At 47.7% G+C, this 18,551-nt stretch overlaps 1 protein-coding gene across 15 annotated transcripts in view; it reads right to left on the bottom strand.

The window, feature by feature from the left end:
- cdk5rap2 (CDK5 regulatory subunit associated protein 2) overlaps window positions 1-18,084 on the bottom strand; it is a 29,856-nt gene extending 11,772 nt beyond the window's left edge. For 2 of the 15 annotated variants that reach the window (XM_076013883.1, XM_076013886.1), the window contains exons 1-24: window positions 8,899-10,093; window positions 8,610-8,729; window positions 8,406-8,525; window positions 8,158-8,250; window positions 7,816-8,034; window positions 7,541-7,711; window positions 7,349-7,459; window positions 7,126-7,263; window positions 6,850-7,029; window positions 6,541-6,735; window positions 6,198-6,389; window positions 5,947-6,073; window positions 5,730-5,869; window positions 5,532-5,648; window positions 5,301-5,444; window positions 5,088-5,200; window positions 4,863-5,002; window positions 3,390-3,530; window positions 3,196-3,305; window positions 2,973-3,095; window positions 2,386-2,451; window positions 2,105-2,292; window positions 1,689-2,007; window positions 155-1,601 (exon numbers count right to left, since the gene is read on the bottom strand). In XM_076013883.1, coding sequence (XP_075869998.1) covers window positions 155-1,601; window positions 1,689-2,007; window positions 2,105-2,292; window positions 2,386-2,451; window positions 2,973-3,095; window positions 3,196-3,305; window positions 3,390-3,530; window positions 4,863-5,002; window positions 5,088-5,200; window positions 5,301-5,444; window positions 5,532-5,648; window positions 5,730-5,869; window positions 5,947-6,073; window positions 6,198-6,389; window positions 6,541-6,735; window positions 6,850-7,029; window positions 7,126-7,263; window positions 7,349-7,459; window positions 7,541-7,711; window positions 7,816-8,034; window positions 8,158-8,250; window positions 8,406-8,525; window positions 8,610-8,729; window positions 8,899-9,906 — 5,722 coding nt within the window. In that variant the 5' untranslated portion in view covers window positions 9,907-10,093. Of the gene's footprint in view, window positions 1-154; window positions 1,602-1,688; window positions 2,008-2,104; window positions 2,293-2,385; window positions 2,452-2,972; window positions 3,096-3,195; window positions 3,306-3,389; window positions 3,531-4,862; window positions 5,003-5,087; window positions 5,201-5,300; window positions 5,445-5,531; window positions 5,649-5,729; window positions 5,870-5,946; window positions 6,074-6,197; window positions 6,390-6,540; window positions 6,736-6,849; window positions 7,030-7,125; window positions 7,264-7,348; window positions 7,460-7,540; window positions 7,712-7,815; window positions 8,035-8,157; window positions 8,251-8,405; window positions 8,526-8,609; window positions 8,730-8,898; window positions 10,097-11,703; window positions 11,758-11,917; window positions 12,066-12,158; window positions 12,332-12,449; window positions 12,574-12,653; window positions 12,731-13,134; window positions 13,246-13,999; window positions 14,062-14,612; window positions 14,669-16,746; window positions 16,833-16,950; window positions 17,106-17,885 lie in introns of those variants that run through there. The other 13 variants (XM_076013890.1, XM_076013889.1, XM_076013891.1 and 10 more) reach the window with 12 other exon arrangements.
- Window positions 18,085-18,551: the final 467 nt, after the last annotated feature.

Here is an 18,551-nt window from a genome sequence, read left to right as displayed (position 1 = left end):
AGGAATCATACATTGCTAAACAAGCAAGAGATGACTTTTCTCATTTCTGACTAGAAAAGTTGCTAGAAAAGGAGATTCTTTTGACAATATGGGACCTTCAAACAGAATTAAGAAAATTTACACAAGACGTAAACACTCGGATGAGTTTTCTCACCATTAGGCAGATTTTCAGGGGTGCTTGTGTTGGTGAGAGCGGTGGCCAGTCTCTCCTCCAGGCTCTTGCACGCTTTCTTCTTCTCTCTCAGAGCCTTGTGGAGCGTCTCCAGTTGGGCCTGAACGTCAGGCGGTAATCCCTTGGCATCCGACACTGCCCTGAGCTCTTTGCTTTCCCTTTTGCGACACCTCTCTTCATTTAAGGAGTCCTGGAGCTCACAGATTCTCTGACAGTTACTAGTGAAGACATTATATAGGCTGCAGAGGTTGTGATGGAGTGCTTGCTGAGGCGGTCCCTGTGCTTCGTCCAACCGGCTGCCTCCGGATGCGCTGCCAAATTCGCTCTTCTCTTGCAGGGCGCGATGAAGTTGGTCTAAATTCATCTGCACGTCTGTGTTCGCCTCGGACGACCTTCCAGAAGTTGAGGCTGCGCAGTGAGCCGCCAGGGAGCCGACAGTGGATTCCGCCGCGCTGAGGCATTTTATGAGAACTTTGGTCATCTCTCGATCTGACTTGACACAATCCAAATCGTCCCTGTCCACGAGTTGTTCTTTCGAATCCCTTTTCTTAAGTGACTCAGCATCTGCGACTCTCAGCCTCTCCTGCAGTTCAGCATTGATCCTGTTCTGCTCCCACAGCGCTTTCTGCAAAGTGTCGGCGTGCCGCTGCAACTCCTGAATGGAGTCTGCGGAGGTCCCCGCCGGACCCCCTCTCGGGCTCTGCCGACTCGGAGACGTGCTGCCTTCCTGCAAGGCCGTCGTTATCCTCGAACACAAATCGCTGGCTTCTGGATGTTCGACCTGAGTGTTCTGAGAGGCGATGACTCTCTCTGCCAGGTTCAGGAGCTCTGTCAGCTGATTGTTGTGCTCCTCTTTCTCATTCAGACCGTCTTGCAGTTCGATACATCTCCTGTACAGGGAAGCGTCAGGACCCACGTGCTCCAGGCCCGCGCTCAAGTTTGCGTGCGACCTAAATCCTCCTTGGCTGTCCAGGTTGCAGGCGGTGAGGTAAGCGATGGTGGACTCTGCAGCCTGCAACGCCTCCATGTACTTGCGGTTCATCTGATCTTTCTCCTGGAGCTGCGCGTTGATTTCCTCCCAGTCGGCCAGCCGCTGCCTAAACGTGTTGATCAGGGCCTCTTTCTCCTGGCACTCCAGGTGGAGGAGCTCCAGCTGGTTGAAAAGGTCGGAATCCACGTGGGTGTGACCCGGGACTGATCTTGCCTCGGAACCCTCCAGTTCCCGTTGGGACGACGACGAAACGCTGCGATCTGAAGACGGTGGGATGTCAGAGTCTGCGAGCACGTGCTGGTCAGAGTCGTAAAAATCCTCATCGTGCTGGTGTGAAAGTGCATCAGCCTTGAGGTGATCGGGGCCGACGCTCTGCTCGCCTTTACCGGTCTCTACTCTCAGCCTCGTGGGTAGAGGCAGGCGAGATCTTCCGGTAGCCTGCAACGAAACAAACAGAACTGATGTGACAAAAGGTTCTTGGCTCACCTGCATGTGCAAGGTAGAACATTCATGAATGGAACCTACCCCGTGTCTGACAGCGTGCTGCTTCGGCCTCTTTCTGTGCGACTGGCCTTTGTTTTCCGGACTCTCCTCCCACTCGGTGGAGCTGACGGTGGAGCTGGCGGTGAGCTCCGCTGTGACTGGCGCTTTCCCATCTGACACTTTAGACGGATCGGCGACCTTGGACCGACTGCGTTCCGCCGCTTTTTTCGATTCGGCCTGCACGTCGCTGCTGTTCCCCGATGCGTCCGCACTCTCCTTCTCCTTCCACTCGGTGGACGTTTGCTCCTTCAGGAGACCACGCAGCTGTGCGTTTTCCGACCTCAGTCGGAGCAGCGCCTCTCTGCAGAGACGGTGGATGGTGGGGACAGGCTTCTTCACTATGTTGTTTCGAGCACTTGGGACATTTTCGCGATAACAATAATGATCAAAGTTCCTACCTCAGGTGTGACACAGTTGTAGCCCCACAGTCAGACAGCAGGGATTTGAGCGCCTGCAGATCGACGCTGCTCTCCTTAACTTCCGCCTCCCCGGATTCAAAGATGTCGCTGCCAGAATGAGCGCGTTCTCTACTGTGGCCGATGCCGCTGTCAGGACTCGTGTCATCAAACAACCTTCCAGACAGCGTCTTAAAAAGAACAGAAACTCGACTTTTATACCGACTGTATTGAATTCAGTCTTATTATTATAAAGTTAGGGGTAATGACATTTGATTTCATACTTGTTTGATGTCGGTCTGACATTCTTTGTCCTGAACAGAGAGTTGCTGCCCGTCTTGCATCTGCTGCTAGAATTATGGGATGGAAGGCGAGTGTGATACACATGGCTCGGTAAAAGAAAACTTAATGAGGGAACAAAATCCATAAAACAGTGCACAGCAACAGCAGAATGGTATGATGTGTCTAATGTGGCATGGCAAAGAGAATATTTCATGGGACACAGAGATAAAGAGAGGGACTGATTAGGAAAGGTGAAGGAAGAAAAAGGAAGATGTGTCCTACTTAGGACAACAACAAAAAAAACAACAAAAAACGCCTTTTCGGCATCTACCATCAAAAGCATAGAGACATTAGTAATAGGCTAGACAGAGCAAAAGGGTTAAGATGCAGGTTCTACAGGTAAGAAAGGCGCTAGTAAAGGTGGATGTTAGACAATGACTAAGACATGACTCGTCAAGTATTTGGAAAATGTGGAAAAGTATAAAAAAGCCTTGCAGGTGAATAAGATTTAATTGTAAGAACAAACATTGGGAGCTCAGATTAAAGGCACAGTTCAATTTGCAATTGTTATACTATTGTGGCTTCTAACCTGTTTCCACGGCCTCCTGGCGGCTGCGTCTTTGTCTTTCCCCTCACGAGCACTGAGGTCTGACTCTTGAGCCTGCGACAGCTGATCCTGCAGTGCGCTGACGCAGTCCTGCAGCTCCAGCACCTGAGATCCAAAACCACTCGTTTCAGTTTCATACACAGCGTGTCCCTTTAATATTGCAGTCAGAATAGAGGCAATGCTTTAGCCCAAATATATAACCCACCTTCTGCCTCAGCTCTTGTGCGGAGAGTAGAGACAGGCTGTCGTCGTGGCCCTCGCCCACACAGATGCTCATGTAGGAAGTCTGATCTCCAATGAAGCTCAGAGAGTCGCCTGGGAAAACATCAAATTCAAACTGAACAAGGGAGCTCGCGTGTGAAAACTGCAGAACGCAGTGGCGTGCCAGTCGTCCCTCACCACTGTCTTTGGCGCCTCCGACCCCTCCACCTCGGTTCTGTATGGCTCCTAAGCGAGCCTGCAAAGAGGTGTTCCAGCGCTGCGCATCTTCCAGCTGATGCCTCACGCTCTCCAGCTCTTTAGGGTCAACCAGGTCAAGGCCTGCAGACAAGCACGAGAGAGGGGCGAAATTTCAGGATGTGTCCAATCGTAGGCTGCTGAATTATGGTGTGAAGTCAAAGGGCTGATTACATGGAAGTAATACATTTTTCCTTCATGCTCTTTTTGATTGAATCTTTCTATCCTATTGTTGAATGAATCTCCATCAAGACATGGACACAATGGATCCAATGGAACTATTTCATAGAAAATATTACACTAAATCATCAACACACATTTCACTCATTGTTGTTGACAGCCTGTTATTTGACTGTCCTATATCTCTACAGATACTGTTAAGCAACGATTAATTGTTACTAAAAATCTGGTAAAATCTTTCCATTAAAAAATAAAATGTAATACAATATATTTATCACTTACTATTATTATATAATAATATAGTAATAAACAAAGAAAGTAATTCTGTTGATTTTATCGTTGCTTAGGGAAATTCATGATGTTAATCACTGATTTGTAATTAAATATGTGGAAATAAAACTAGAGGCAATTGTAGTTTCATCTATCTTGATTTAAGTGTGAGAGTGAATCACGGGGCCTTTTACTTCCAGCTGACCCGTTTATACACCTGGCTCTCTTTAGACAGAGTGGAGGGGTGAGTGTGCACACACAGGCACTGGCAGACTCAGATGATGGACAACAATCTGAGTCATGTGGGTGACAAAATCAATTCACAGGATGCCAGAGCAAGACCATAGTCAAGCAGTGCAGCAACCACAGATCATATTTTTATATTGTGACATGCTTGTGCAGTAACGTGAATATGGCAAGTGAGTGGTATGAATGAATTAGTGTGGAGGTGACAGAGGGATTGAAGGAGGGTGCTCGACAGACAAACAAATGTTAAAATCGGACAGAAAGAATAAGCAGACAGCATGTTTGAAATGAGAGACAGGACGTGCAACAGCCTTTATTATTATCTTTTTTTTTTTGTTTTAGAAATGAAAGACATAGGGAGCAGATGAAGATGACAGAACTTGACAGAAAAGAAGGAGATGAAGTCAAGGACAGAACATGCAAAAGGAAGTGATGATGCCCATTGAGCACAGACATGACAGGAGGAAGCGTGAAGAGTGAGAGGGCCAGGTGTGGGTGCTGAACAAACAGACGGACGAGAAGAGGCCCGAGAGCTTGTTAGCAGGAAATGTTGCTGGAGCAAACACACAGTCGTGTTTGGCTGTGGATTTCCTTCCTCCAGGCTACTCATTGCTAACCCTTCAAATATATTGTTTCCTTTTCTCTCTCTCTCTCTCTCTCTCTCTCTCTATTCGGTTGAGAAGTCACCGTCATTCGCCGCCGAGTGTGTTTGCACTGCACCTTCTCCAAGTTTGGCTCGCTGTAACTCTCTCTCGAAGGCGTCCCTTAGCTCCTCATTAGTTTTGATCCCCTCCTCTAATTGCTCCCTGAGGAGCTGCACTGCTGTCAGTTCCAGCTGGAGGGCATGAAGACGCTGCGCACTGCAAAAACAAACAGCTCATCAAGCACGCTGACTAAATCCAGAGTGTATTCAAAAAATGTTCCAGGTGGTTTGTTGGTTCTCACCTGTCCTGCTCCTTCACAGTCCTCACCAGGCTTGAATAGAGCTGCTGCTCGGCTTTCAGGGCTTTATTGAGAGCGGTGTGCTCTTGATGCAACGCCAGCAGGTTTGGTAAAGCCTTGATGGGGGAGGGGTCGGGACAAGAACGGGTCATTAAAGTCTCCTGACCAGGGAGGGAAGTTTTCTATTTTAAATTTGAAGAAGTTTGAAAAGTTTACTTCTTGCTGGCTGTCTCCACCAATCATGGTTCTCTCTCTCTGGGGAAGCCCAGGAAGCGTCGCCTCCATGCCAAAGTCAACGATCTGATCTTGAGTGTGATCAGCTTGACTGTCTCCTCTCTGACCAAGGCGCTGGTGGAGAACCTGCTCAGAGGCCAAAAACAAGAATTCAGGGGCAGAAGAACATAAAAAGGATTTTTGAAAATAGGGTGCAAATATAGGATTGCCTACAGCGATGATCTCATCTTTGGTCGTCAGAGTGGCCGTCAGGGATTCAATATTAGCTGCTTGGCCTTCATTCCGACCCTCCAACTCACGCAGCAATGACTGAAGTTCTGTCAAAGACATCTGGAGGCCAAGAGAAGAAAAAAAGGCCTAAGCACACAGACACCCGCTGTCCTGATTATGAATCAAGTACAACCGACTGACCTTCAGCTCGTTCTCCCTTTTCAGAGCTTTGTTCAGGGCCTCGGTTTTCTGCGCCAGCTCTTTCTTCAGCAGGACAACCGCTTTCTTGGAGAGAGGAATGCTTTCCCCGTTGTCTTCGCTGTTTCTCCTGGACAGTTCAGCTGTGGGTGCGGACAAATCGGCGTTCAAGGCCTGCAAGCGCCAAGACATTCAAGTAAGACAGTTTCTGGACTCTCACCTTCCCTGTCGTCCAGCTTCTCCTGCATAATCTGAATAGTCTGTCGGCATTCCAGAACATCAGGCCCTTCCGCTTTCCGCAGATCTGCCAGGAACTGGTCCCTCTCTTGACCACGCTGCAGAAGCTTCTGCAAAATTCAAATTAAAACAAAAAAAAGTGCTTGTATAAGATAACATTTTCAGCCTTCGTGCTCTGAATGAAGTACATTCTGTATTCCAATAAGCATCATGTGTCCCGTGGGGCGGGCTTACATTGATGATGCTGTCTTTTTCAGCAAGCAGAGCGCGGAGCTCCGCCGTCTCTAAATGGCCCTCCTGGGCCGCGGCGGAGCTCTGCCTCTCAGTGGTGACGATCCGCTGCTCCCTCTCTGACAGCTGTTTCCTCAGCTCCTGAATCTCCTGAGCGCGCTCAAACAGCATGCGGTTGTAACGCTCGGCCGACTCCTGGGAAATCAGGGAAATTGGTCTTGAATTAAGAACTGAACATGTCAACATAAATATATATATATATATTTGTTGTTGGAAAAGACACTTGCGAATCATTGTGGCGGTTTTATTGGAGCCAATAAAAACGTTTTCCCAATTAAATCCTGACCTTGAGGAGCTGATCCTTGCTGCTGATTGTTGCCAGCAGTCCTTCGACAGCACTCTCGTTGTCTGCGACCAGCCGCTCCCGGGCCTTAACTGCCTCAGCCAGCATTGCCTCTGTGACCTTTAACCTATGGCCCATCTGCTCAGCAAGGTCCCGCGCCTGAGTCTGCGACTGGTTCAGCATCGAGTCTGCCATTTCCTACAAATGGGAGGGGGGCGGGGGGCAAATTTAAAATTTGGCCCCGCGTGTTTGCCTTCAGGCTCTGAGGACAAAAGAAAGAGTTTGTGGAGGGAAGGCCATCGCAAAACCGACCTCCATGTCCTTTGTCTTGCCCTCCAGCGAGAGCTGCAGCTGGCTGATGATGGAGTCCTTCTCCCTCAGCGATCTGTTCAGGTTGTCCTCCACGTCTTGCTTGGCCCGCTGCAGGTTCTTCAAGGTGTTCGCCAGATGCTGAAGCTCCACGTCCTTCTCTTTGATCATGGTGTCGAAACTCTGGAAGGAACGAGCGGAGCAGAGGTTGAGCTCAAGTTTGAGAGGCGATGTTTGTGTGATTCTTTCCAGACAAAAAGACAATTTCGAACGGCTTACGTTGATGGTTTCCTCGCTGTGGGAGAGCAGGTTGTTGAGCCGATCAAGGTCGCGCTCCCTCTCTCGGAGGGACAGCTGAAGCTGGTGGATCTCGTTGTCCTTCTCCTCAATGGCGGCGAACTTCTCATCCAGCGCTTGCTGCGTGCGATGAAGTGCAGAGAAGAGCGTCAGAATGCAATTACGGTCTCCGTGGCGAGAAGATTTCATTGAAAGAAAGACACACCTCGAGAGTCTTCTCCTTTTCTTTCAACCTATGCCGCAGCTTGGAGACCACACTGTCGTTGCCGCTGGGACTTTTGTTTTGCTCAAAGTCCCTGGTCATGTTTATGTACTCCTGATAGGGAAAGAAAAACACGAGAGTGAAGACATTCACAAAAGCAGTCACACGAGTGATTTGTACTTTATGCGGCTTTACCTGCAGCTGCTGCTCTTTATCAGACAGGGTGGACGTCAGCCGTTGGATGGTCACCTCGTGAGCCTGCAGTTTCCGTTTGGTTTCATCCAGCAGCTCATGGTACTGCTGCTCCAGAGCGCTTTCCCTGTCTTTGATTTCATCACTCATCTTTTTCAGCTGATTTTTCAGATCCTGGAAGTGATAATGTCATAAACAGTTTCAGAGATAAACTCTTCGAAGACAAGTAAATAATGAATAAAGTTAAAAAAAAAAATGGGGAAATCAGGTGGCCGTACATTGAGGGCCTTGTCTCCGTTCTTTTTCTGCTGCTGCAGGTCCTCCACCTCCTCGTCCAGCTGCTCCTTGGCCCGCTGCAGGTCACCCAGCTCTTGCTGCTTCCTGTCCAGGGCGCGCTGCAGCTTTTGGGCTTCGAGGACCTTTGCGTTGTGCTCTCCCTGGAGCTGGGCCAGCTCTGACTGCTTCTCCAACAGCACAGTTTGGTGCTCTTCCACTCCCTGAAGGGCGTATGCAAAACATTTAGACAGTCTCAGCAATGTGTTTATGAGTGGAAATCTAGATGCAAAAATAAATGCCTTTGTGCTGCTGTTTGAAAATGAAATAATAAGCAAAAGGCTTGCCTGGTATTTCTGCAGCTGAGCTTTATGTGCTGCCTCCCGAGCCTTGGCCAAAGCATCGTCCCTGTCCTCAATCTCATGACAAAGCTCCGCAATCTGCATCGCATGGGCCCAAAGGCAGGTTGGTGTTAGGACACGATGCAAGCATGACTTACGACGCACAGAGTTAAGATGTTCTGACAGTTAACATCAACTGTTTTGAAGACAATAATAAACAGCATTCCAGCTTGCACAAAAAAAAACAAACTGACCTCTTTTTCCTTCTCCTTGAGGAGCTGGGTAAGCCCCTGGATCGTTTTGTCTCTCTTCACGCCGTTTTTCTTCTCTGAGGCGAGCTCATCGTCCTTCTGCTCCAACTGTGCCAGGAAGTCCTGTTCACACAGAGAAATGATGGTACCCAACAGAACGCTTCAGATCGATTCAAAAGCTGTCAGTCGCGTAAAATGTTTACGAACCTTGTTTTGATCCTGTGTGTCCTCCAGTGTTCTCGTCAGGGACTCTGTGGTGGTTTTTGCCTGGGCGAGCTCTTCGGTCAGCAGCTTACTGCGGGACTCCAAACGGCTAATCTCGCTCTGCTTAGAAACAAATCCAGAGATCACATAAAACAGTGCATGAAAAAAACCAAAAACGAATAGAGGAACATGTTTTAATATTAGCAACGTTGAACAGAGAAGGCGTTTTCTGTCGAATTCCAACACCAATTTGAAAGCACTTTGTGAAGTCGCCGCTGCCAGAAAGGGCTACCTTCACTCTGACCGCAGCGTAATCATCGTCAAATTCCTCTGCGAGGTCGTGCAGAGACTTCAACTCGGACTCCCTGCGCCTGTGCCGACGGCCTAGCGGGCCTGTGCTCGTAGCAGCCTTCAGGACGGGGATGTGGCTCCCCGCCGGGACACAGATCTGCTGCCTGGAGATGCAGCGCAGGAGTCGGATCAGGTCCGAGATCACGGAGGGCTGACTGGGGGAGCGGCGGAGCAGAGCCCGGGCCTGACTCGCTCCTCGGGGGTCGTCCGCCGCGCCGTGCTTGCCGGCGAACGCCTTGGGCTCTCTGCCTTTCAGCCTCGGCTGAGGCTCCGGGGCCGTTTCCGCGGACGGGTCTCTGTTGAGGGACTGCAGCGAGGCGGAGCGGCCCTTGAATCCCGGGCGGTGCAGCAGGCCCGTGCGCTGGACCAGGTCGAGATACATGCTCTGCGAGTGGAGGCGCGTCCCCCGCAGGCCGATGCCCTTCAAAGACCCGGAGCGACTCGGGTACGAGCCCTTGCTGGCGATCTGATCCAGGCTCACGCATCGTTTCATGCGGCCCCTGGCGTTCCCGCCTCTGCTCTCCCCGAACTGCTGTCCCTCGGACGCCGCTTGATACAGAGCCTCGTCATCGAGGCTGGCCACCACGGGGCTCCTGGCCAGGCTCTTCCAGGCGACGCCGTCCCCATCGCTCCGCCGCGTGCCCGGGTTGTTCTTCTTGTACACGTAGACGATGCACTGGATCAGGTGGTCCTTCTCCGCCAGCAGCTTCTGGATGTGGACGGCGTGCTCGTCCTGCAGCTGGCTGATGTCCACGTCGCACTGCACCACCTTCTCCAGCTGGAAGACGCACTTGCCGCAGAGGAACTCGCCGCGGCCGTCGCGGGTAACCTCCCAGCCCAGCACGTGCGACAGGATGACCTGCAGCTTCCGCTTCGCCGCCGAGCTAAAGATCCAGCGGCACTGGCTGCCGACGGCGCGGACGCCGCAGATGCGACACAGGTCCCTCATGACGCATCCAAATTTCTGCGGATTTTCCAAAAAAACTTGCCCGCTTTAAAAGCAGCCCGACGATCCTCTCACCGACACACGCACTTTTTTTGGAGCCCTCGCGGTTAACCACACGCCAACTGTGCAACGGCCATCTATCATTGTCTCTCACTGCATCAGCTGGAGGAGCACAGGGGAGAATGACTGAGTGCAGAGCCGTATAAGCGTTAAGCCTTTGATAATCCCTGCTCCCGCCTCTATTCCACTCTCCCCCTACACATTCAATCAAATGAAATCCTGCAGGAGTGCCGCAGTGATCTGTGTCATGGCCGCTGTCAGGCCGCCCCTTGCGAACCTTTTCCCCAATGACGGGAACTTGAGGTATGAAGGTCGGCTTCTTGTGCTGCTTCTCCAGGGAAACTGGTTGACAAGGCAACGACCAGTCAACTCCTGGAGGGTCCACCTATTCAGGAAGTGCATCTAAAATATCTCTTCAAATTTAGGCAATTGTTTCTGCAGCAGATTCCATTGCACCCGTCCAGGGAGGGCACCAAAAACTCTGGCATAACCTGAATTACGAGGGTTTCCCCCCCCCAAAAATACACGTTTTAATCCGCCATCTGACAGCCCACTTGGCTAATAAACAGTGAGAGGCAAAAGTGATTTTGCCTCACTTAATACAAAGGGATAGACACAAATAGCTCTTAGAGAAACCGTGTCCAGACAGGACGGTAATCCTGACTTAACACCATGACCTGAGCCCGACGTCACGTCCCGATGAGGAAACGATGGATGTTGTCCAACTAACGGCTTTCTGCACAACACGTCAGTGACGCGCTGGCTTCCACCAAGAAGTTGCGTAATGTTTGGAAGACCACAAAACTAGTTTCAACTGCGTTACGATTGGGATTTCCAAGAGGGACATTACTAAGTCAAAAAACAACAAACCATCCCAGATTTAACAAATAGCAACACAACTTGGTTAAGCTCAATATTTACAGTAATATTATTATTAACAAAATACCAGTTGCATTCCCACACAACTACAGGGGGGTTTATAGGGATTTAAAGATTGCAGAGCCACAAACACCACAAAAAGCATCTGAATGTCCTGGAAAACCGATCAAAAGGTGATTCAATAGCAGAGGGTGGAAGTGCTCTTCACCCTTTCTCTGTTGTAGAATGCAACAGATCACCAATCATTCAACTGACTTCAACAAACAAGCGAGCGAAACCCCTCTACTGAGGCAGGAAAGACAAATAAAAAGAACAACAGGAGACCGACGGAAGAAAACAACAGGACTTCCAAAATAACAAGTGCCCTTCCTGTGGTTTGACAAGACAACACCGATGTCTCCTGCTGAAAACAACAACCTCTAATTGAATGCAAAGAAGCGACTTCTGCCTCTATAGTTGCAGAACTGGACGTTTTTTGTTCAAAGCCTTTTGGAAGCTTTATATTAATATTATAAGTCAACGACTGCACACTGACTAAATAATGCCCAACTGTCGAGAAAATAAATCCCAACTGTCATCATCATTACCATCCGTCCACCATCTGTCCAATTCATATATTGATCTCTAAAATTTAGGCAGGTTGGCTAAAAGTCAACTAAGATCCAGCCACCCAGATCACATTCAAGGGTTGTTGTCAAGCTGCATGTGGGTGGACATGTTGTTTTATAGGCCAGGCTTGAATAGATGCATTTCAGCAAAGTCAAATCAGTTGTAATTAACGGTCCATAAGAGGTCAGCGTTAATATGAAGGGGCAGATTTATGGCAAAGCAAACAGAGACTGAGTGAGGAAATCCCCCAACCTGATGCTGTGCGGTCGTTGGGCCCTTGTCTTTATTTAGCTTCTCCCTCAGTGCCTGAAAAACAAGTCAAAACAAAAAGGTCACCAAAACACAGTCCCAACATGAAAGATAGTGATTAAGAATCAAAATGGGTTCATTTTAACTCTGTTTAATAAGAATGAATCTGTTTTGTGATAACCGGAAAGCAAATAATAAGCATTTATTAAAGTCATACCTCCAGTTCCTCATCTTTCTGCTCTATGACAGCGGACAGCTGCTGAATCGTCTCTGCTGTCGGTGCATCCGTTCCACGGTCACCCTTTTCCCTTTGTTTGAGCTCAGCCTCCTGATTCTTTATAATTATCTGGAGCTGCATGATGGTACTGCGAGGGCAACGACAACAGTGAGAATCTAAAAATCACAGCGGCAATTTGAAAAGTCAATGAAGTCATTACTGCAACGCCACACGTTCTTACTTGTCTTTATCCTGCAGGGCCTGCTGCAGTTCTGGCACTGAACTCGAGTCAGGGGCGTCTGTGATGACGGGGCCCAGGGCTTCGAGCTGCTTCTCCATGTTAATATTTTTAAGCTTCTCCTGCTCGGCGATAGCTGCCATCTTTTCGACTTCTTCTTCGGCCGTTTGCAGAGACTGGAAGGTGACGAGAAGGGGGGGGGGGGGGGGGGGGTGAAATTTCCAAATCACGGCAGACAACGAATAAAGCAAACTAAGCAAAGTTAAACATGGCAGACTCATTATTGTGACTCACCTGTTGGAGGTCAGCTATCCTCTGATTGAATGCTTCCCTAAGTGCCGCCATGTCTTTCTGAGCTTGTTCTCTCAAGTGATGGTGATCTCCCGATTCTCGGCCAGCCAGGCTCTCCAATGCTTTTCTAAAAAAAAGAAGGGGGGAAAAGACCAGTATGTAGACCAGTGGACCTGTATGTGCTTGGTTATGTGGAACAGCACTCACGATGCAGACACAAGCAGCTCCTGTTTTTCCGCCAGCTCTCTCTTCATGGACTCCAACTCCACCTTCAGCTCAATGTTCTAGAAAACAGACATTGGGTTCATAAAAACACAATTTGCACAAAGACACAAAAACAAAAGACGAACCAAACAAAAATGTATCCACATAATTCAAAATAAAATACTGTAATACAATATCTCCAGGATTATTTTGGAGAAGGTGCGCCAAGACAGGATTCTTACGTGACACTTTAATTCTCAAAATTTAGAGCGACTAATCAGACGAGGAGATTCCATTGTTCTTGCGTAGTGCTCACTCGAGCTCCACGCTTGAGACGGCTGATTCTGGTTGAATTGAATCCAGCTGTTGTGCTCACAATTAGTCAAGAAGGAAACTGCTTAGTCGCGTGATTTGTCAGGGCGCTTATGGAAAATGCGGAGACGACAAAAGGGGGCTGATTTTATCGGCGAAGTTAACAGCACACCGTTTTGAAAACGTCCTCGGTGGAGTCGTCACATTTCTGCTGCATCCGATCCTCCATGAAGTAAATGCGTAACTTCAGGTTGAAGTTCTCTTTCTTCAGGGCTGTGATTTGCTGCGGGGGAGAAAAAAAAAAAAAAAATCAAAGACTGAGTAAAACATGCCTCATTACAAACTGAGCTAAATAATCTAGTGCACTATTTATGTGAAGGAAGTAGTGACACGTGTTTATACGGGTAAAAAAAAAAAAAGCATCAGCATTTCTATGACTACTTCTGAAAGGAAGGAAGCCCTGGGTGCTTGTGTGTGTGTGTGTGTGTGTGCGCGTTTGCATGAGAATGCGCGTGAAGTGAACTGTGCATCATTGCGCTGCAGGCACAGAACAAGCCGTGCATCTGGCAAATGGGGGTTGGGCAGACAGACGAAGGGAGGCGGTAGAAGTCTGGACCCTTTCCGAAACCTTTTGGTGGTGCGGCCTGCCAGAGCCGGCCAGCGCACGGCCAACAATCCCAACTCGCATTCCACAGCAATGCTGAAATATAGGCTTTAGCCCATCTCAGCGCGACTCCCCCACAGACACAAATAACATCACTGCGTCTCCATAAATGGATAAGTGTAGGTTGGTCTTGGACAAAGTGGGAATGTGATTCAATGCGCTCTCTTTTCTCCGTGAGGTAGAAAACCCTGACTGAAAAGTGATATCAGTCATTTACTCTGTGAAAAAAACGCAGAGAGGAATGAGCTAAGGGGCCGAGATGTTTATCGTTGCCCTTTTGGATTCCATTATATGAGCTTTTGGACAATCAGGGGAACATTACATCACTCTAGGACAGGAACTATTTCTGTGAAGAAAACGCCAGGACACTCACATTTTCATAGTCCTTCATGGTGAGAGCTTTGGCTGGGGACATCTTGTCAGAAAAAGCCGGAGCTGGAAAAGAAAAAGTAACGCACGTATAATATGGTAACAAAGCTACGGCTACAGTTGTGAAAGCAGAGAATCCCCCCATGCTGATAACGCCGTCTCGGCTGTCGGGGAAATGTTTATACTGCTGAGATAAGGTGAAAGCAAAAATGTTTGGATTGAAGATGCATCGGAGGTGATGGGAGGAGCCCATGGAAAGCTGCCCTGTTTAGACCAGCTGGACGCAGCCAACACCTGATCATGTAACACTCGTACTAGTCAAGAGCACATTTCAAAACAGACTGAAAAACAGCTGCTTATATAATAAATAAATTAATAAATATTAATATTAAACAAATATAAGACAGTTTGTAGTCAAGACACTGACAGAATTGAAATGCTTCACAGGTTTAGTTGTGCCTCAGCGTCAGCTTTGTTAGGACCCTTGAATTAATGCAACCAACGGACCAAGATTAGCCAATTAAATTTCAGCTAATCCTCACTGAAGCTTTGGAGGGAAACTCGGCTGAGGGATTAATACAGAGCGGAGAGGGGACGAGGAAATGATTTCGCCTTACCTGTCATGCTGTCGGTGGAATATTCTCCAGCATTTAAAGAGTCCGGGAGTCGGCAGCTGCAGATGGAGTCAATTTGTTAGCCTTGCAAAGAAATCCCTGCGATTATTATGATCGCTAACAGCCACAACGCATTAAACAGAGACATGTCCTCAATCACAGGGGCCAAGATAACATCTATGATCTACTGAGGCTCGTAGCTCACAATAGACAAATTACTTTGGTTTGAAACAGACAGAAATCCACTGTGTTTACGTATTACTCACGCTGGCTCGTACCGCTGAGCCCAGAGTATGGGCCATAAATAGCTTGAGAATGACTCTGCCTCATTTACATCCACTCTGGCAGAAGAACCTTCACTGGGAGTAAGTGTGTCGTGCGCGAGCGCGTGTGTGCGTGCGTGCGTGCATGTGTCCATGTGCCAGTGGCAGCGTAGGCTCTCATGTTCAGACAGAAGGAGGGCAAAGAGGGCAGCCATTGGTCAGCGCCGGCCGCCTTTCGCCAGACAAACAGACCCCTGTCACTGCTATTCGCAAAGCATCACATCGAGACAGCGCGGAGGGACACGCACACACACACACACACAAAGCGCCAAACATTTGCATTCAGTAACAAATATATCTGGAGACAAAGGACACAAAAGATCTACGGGTTGCACTGCGCGTCACAGAGGATTTGGGAGCATTTTTCTGAATAGCTGGGGAACGAGGCAAATACTACATATTCATAAACACACAACAACAACAACAACAACAACAATAACTATGCCGAGTCAAGCTCGTGTTCCCCAACTCTGACCTGCGTTTCTAAATATACAACGTACTGAATAACTTCCTCCCCTGGCAAAGACACGGACACGTTGTTCACTCTGCTCTACAACCAGCAAAATAGGAAGCCAGAAGTCAGAATACTACCAGTCAAAAGTTTGGACACACCTGTTTCTTCTTTATCTTTACTACTTTCTACACTGTAGATACATACTGAAGACATCAATTATATGACCAAGATACGTGCATTAATGTGGCAAAAGAAAAAAAAAATCAATACCTAAATACGTTATGTTATATATATTTTTTATATGAAGGGTGGCGATTCTAGATCATCTAAAATATAAAACTTGTTTGAGTGATTTCACACTCTTTTGTTTAATACATTTTCCTTATGTGTTCTTTCATAGTTTTGATGCCTTGAGTGACAATCTACACTGTAAATAGTCATGAATCAGAAGTATGTTTCCAAACTTGTACATTTTCAAACAAAACGACAACAACACAATCCAGTGAAACTCATCCTGTCCCTTTTCCAAGTGGTCTAATCACTTTGTAAACTAAAGTTGGCACATTGACCTCTTGGCTGCACAGCCAAAATGCTTCACCCTGAACTGCTCTTCTCTTCAACTTGACCATCAAGATTATAATGATATTATTGAGCAGTATCTAATGACAGCTTCTTATTATTACACAACTAGAAAGACAATAATCGGTTAAATAAAAAAAGAGAGAGAGAGCCAATATCAAAATACTGCACCTCAGTGGAAAGAAATGTTGGTTTTGGCAGCGCACACACAAAACTGACATGATGAAAGTTTGGAAAATGAATAACAAAGAGTACAAGCGAACGGAAGAACTGTCCTGTGCAAAACATGTAAAGGGAATAACAAAATGGTGACAAATGTTGCATCACTGAGGGCAAGCGGAGCCAAGCAAAGCCTTCCTGTGTTCACGGGGAGGAAGCGCTCCACAGCAAAGAGGCGCGATAACGCTGAAAGAAAACACGCAACGTGAGCAGACACGAATGAAAGAAAACAAGAAGTGAACGGACAACGTTCAGGGGGTTTGGCGGCACAAGGCGCGACTTGCTGATGCCGACCGCATGACATTTAGGCACGTCTTTGCGAGCGTTTGTCGGCTCTGCTGCACTTGTGCCGACACATAAAGTCAGCGGTGGAAACAATGCGCGAGCGTGTAAACACTCACTTCCTCTTCTCATGCTGCTCAGCTGCCTTGCTGCTTGTCAAATAATGAGAGCGGCCGAGTTACGGAAACACAACATTAAGCTGTGGAGGACATAACGGTCGGAAGGCGACTCCACAATCAAGTGAGTCGGGTTTCAGAATTACCCAAAACGCAATACACACCGCGCATGTGAGCTCACGTCTTGGATTACACGGGCACGCTCACCACCTGCATCACCGCCGAGAGACAGCCGGGCCCGGGCCGGAGAGGAACCGAGAGCGCACGGGTCACGGAAGATGCTCTAGTTTGGCTTCTAAATCCTACCAAGCAGCGACCACTGGACTACTGTCCGCTACGCACAGCTGAGAAAGGCACAGTTCACCTACCAGCGATCAAACTCTGCTGCCGCGTCACGCAGAGCGCGCAGGGGGAGAAACAAAACAAATATGACAAGTTAGTTCCACATTTTGCTGAGTTGTTTGCACGGCGACGTCGCCGCCTCCTCCTACTCCTCTAGCCCTCAGCCGTTGCTGTAAAACTGGCGCGGATAATTTCCGCTTTCTTCACTCTGAATGACATGTCAACAAGCCGGCCCACCAATCGCAGCAATCATCAGTAACACGGCAACGCTCGCTGACGCCGAGCCCAGTGACTCAGAATCCTACCAACTAATGGAACATTCTTTATACGAGAGTTTTTCTTCTCTCGCGAATGCTTCTTTCTGTACTTGGGACATGTCTCAGTTACACGACGGTCAGGATTTTACGATAACTCATGGTTATCACTTACTATCGGTTAAAACGTACTGTTGTACAAGACGTCCAAGCGGTTGTTTCAGTACTAAAGAACTAAAATTGACTGACTTAAACCGCTGCATCTAAATTTATCACAGCCACGGGAGTTTCTTGTTTATCTAAAGATGGTTAAAAATAAATAACTAGTATTTCACCGACTTGTGACATGTGTATTTCTTATATTTCCAATATGAAAAATAGTAAAGCGACCCACAACGTGCCAAGAAATAAACAAAGCCCACGTCTTCCATCCGTTTCTTACGTGTCAGGCTGAGAATCCCCCCCCCGCTTTGAAGACACATTCGACTTCAGACAGGGTGGTAACGGAGGACAGTGTTAAAATCGGTCATTTCGCAATATGTAACAACCCTCATGTTGGTCTTTTGTTCCACACATCAGTCATGGCTCTAGCGGCTGCAGCGACCCGCTGCTCTCAGATTAATCAAGTTAGACACAGCCTAAAGCACCGCTCCAGATGCTAGCTTATAGCCCCTAGCTTGCTCCTAGCTTCACTCGCTCAGCCTTACCTTCCGTTGATGTCCAGGGGAAGCGTCATATCTTCGCTCACGACTGAATCCATGACAGCGAAGGGGTTATTTTGTACTCCTCTCAAACAGAATGGGACATATTACGGACCAGGCAGGTGTAAAATTCCAAAAGCGGGACGAAATTCAAAAAAGAGCTGGCTGCCGCCATCATGGTATTGTAAACGTCACCATCGTTGCGCGGTTGGAAACACAAGACTCTTCACTGTGTATCGGAAATATGAAGACTCGTAACTTACATTCCAAAGTAAATAATTCATTGTGAATATGAACAAAAAACATTTAAACACTGTTACATTTATATATTTTTTAAAGTTATTAACGTCAGATAAGTCCCATAATGTTTGATAATTAAGTTAAGGTTAACGGATAGAAATAAGAAAAGACAGATTTCCGAGTGACAGAAAAGCAACGCGGAAGTAGGTCGATTTTTGCGCAACGTGATTGGCCAAAACAAATACATTGGGGTGGCACGTTAACCTGAACAAAAATAATACAAATTTAAAAGAAAAAAAATAAATAAATAGGTAAGTCTAATGATGATACCCTCTCCCTTCACCCCAATTACCTGTCAACTGGTTTTTCTTTTTGTATTTTCATAGGAAGTAGATCCTGACAAATACCACAGACAAATCCGTTTTATAATCC

This window comes from Nelusetta ayraudi, unplaced genomic scaffold, assembly GCF_046127955.1.
Source record: "Nelusetta ayraudi isolate G7.1 ecotype Tasmania unplaced genomic scaffold, CSIRO-AGI_Nayr_v1 ptg000160l, whole genome shotgun sequence".
In the NCBI taxonomy this organism is placed as follows: domain Eukaryota; kingdom Metazoa; phylum Chordata; class Actinopteri; order Tetraodontiformes; family Monacanthidae; genus Nelusetta; species Nelusetta ayraudi.
Note: the sequence above shows the minus strand (reverse complement) of the source record. Positions and strands in the feature narration are given on the sequence as shown.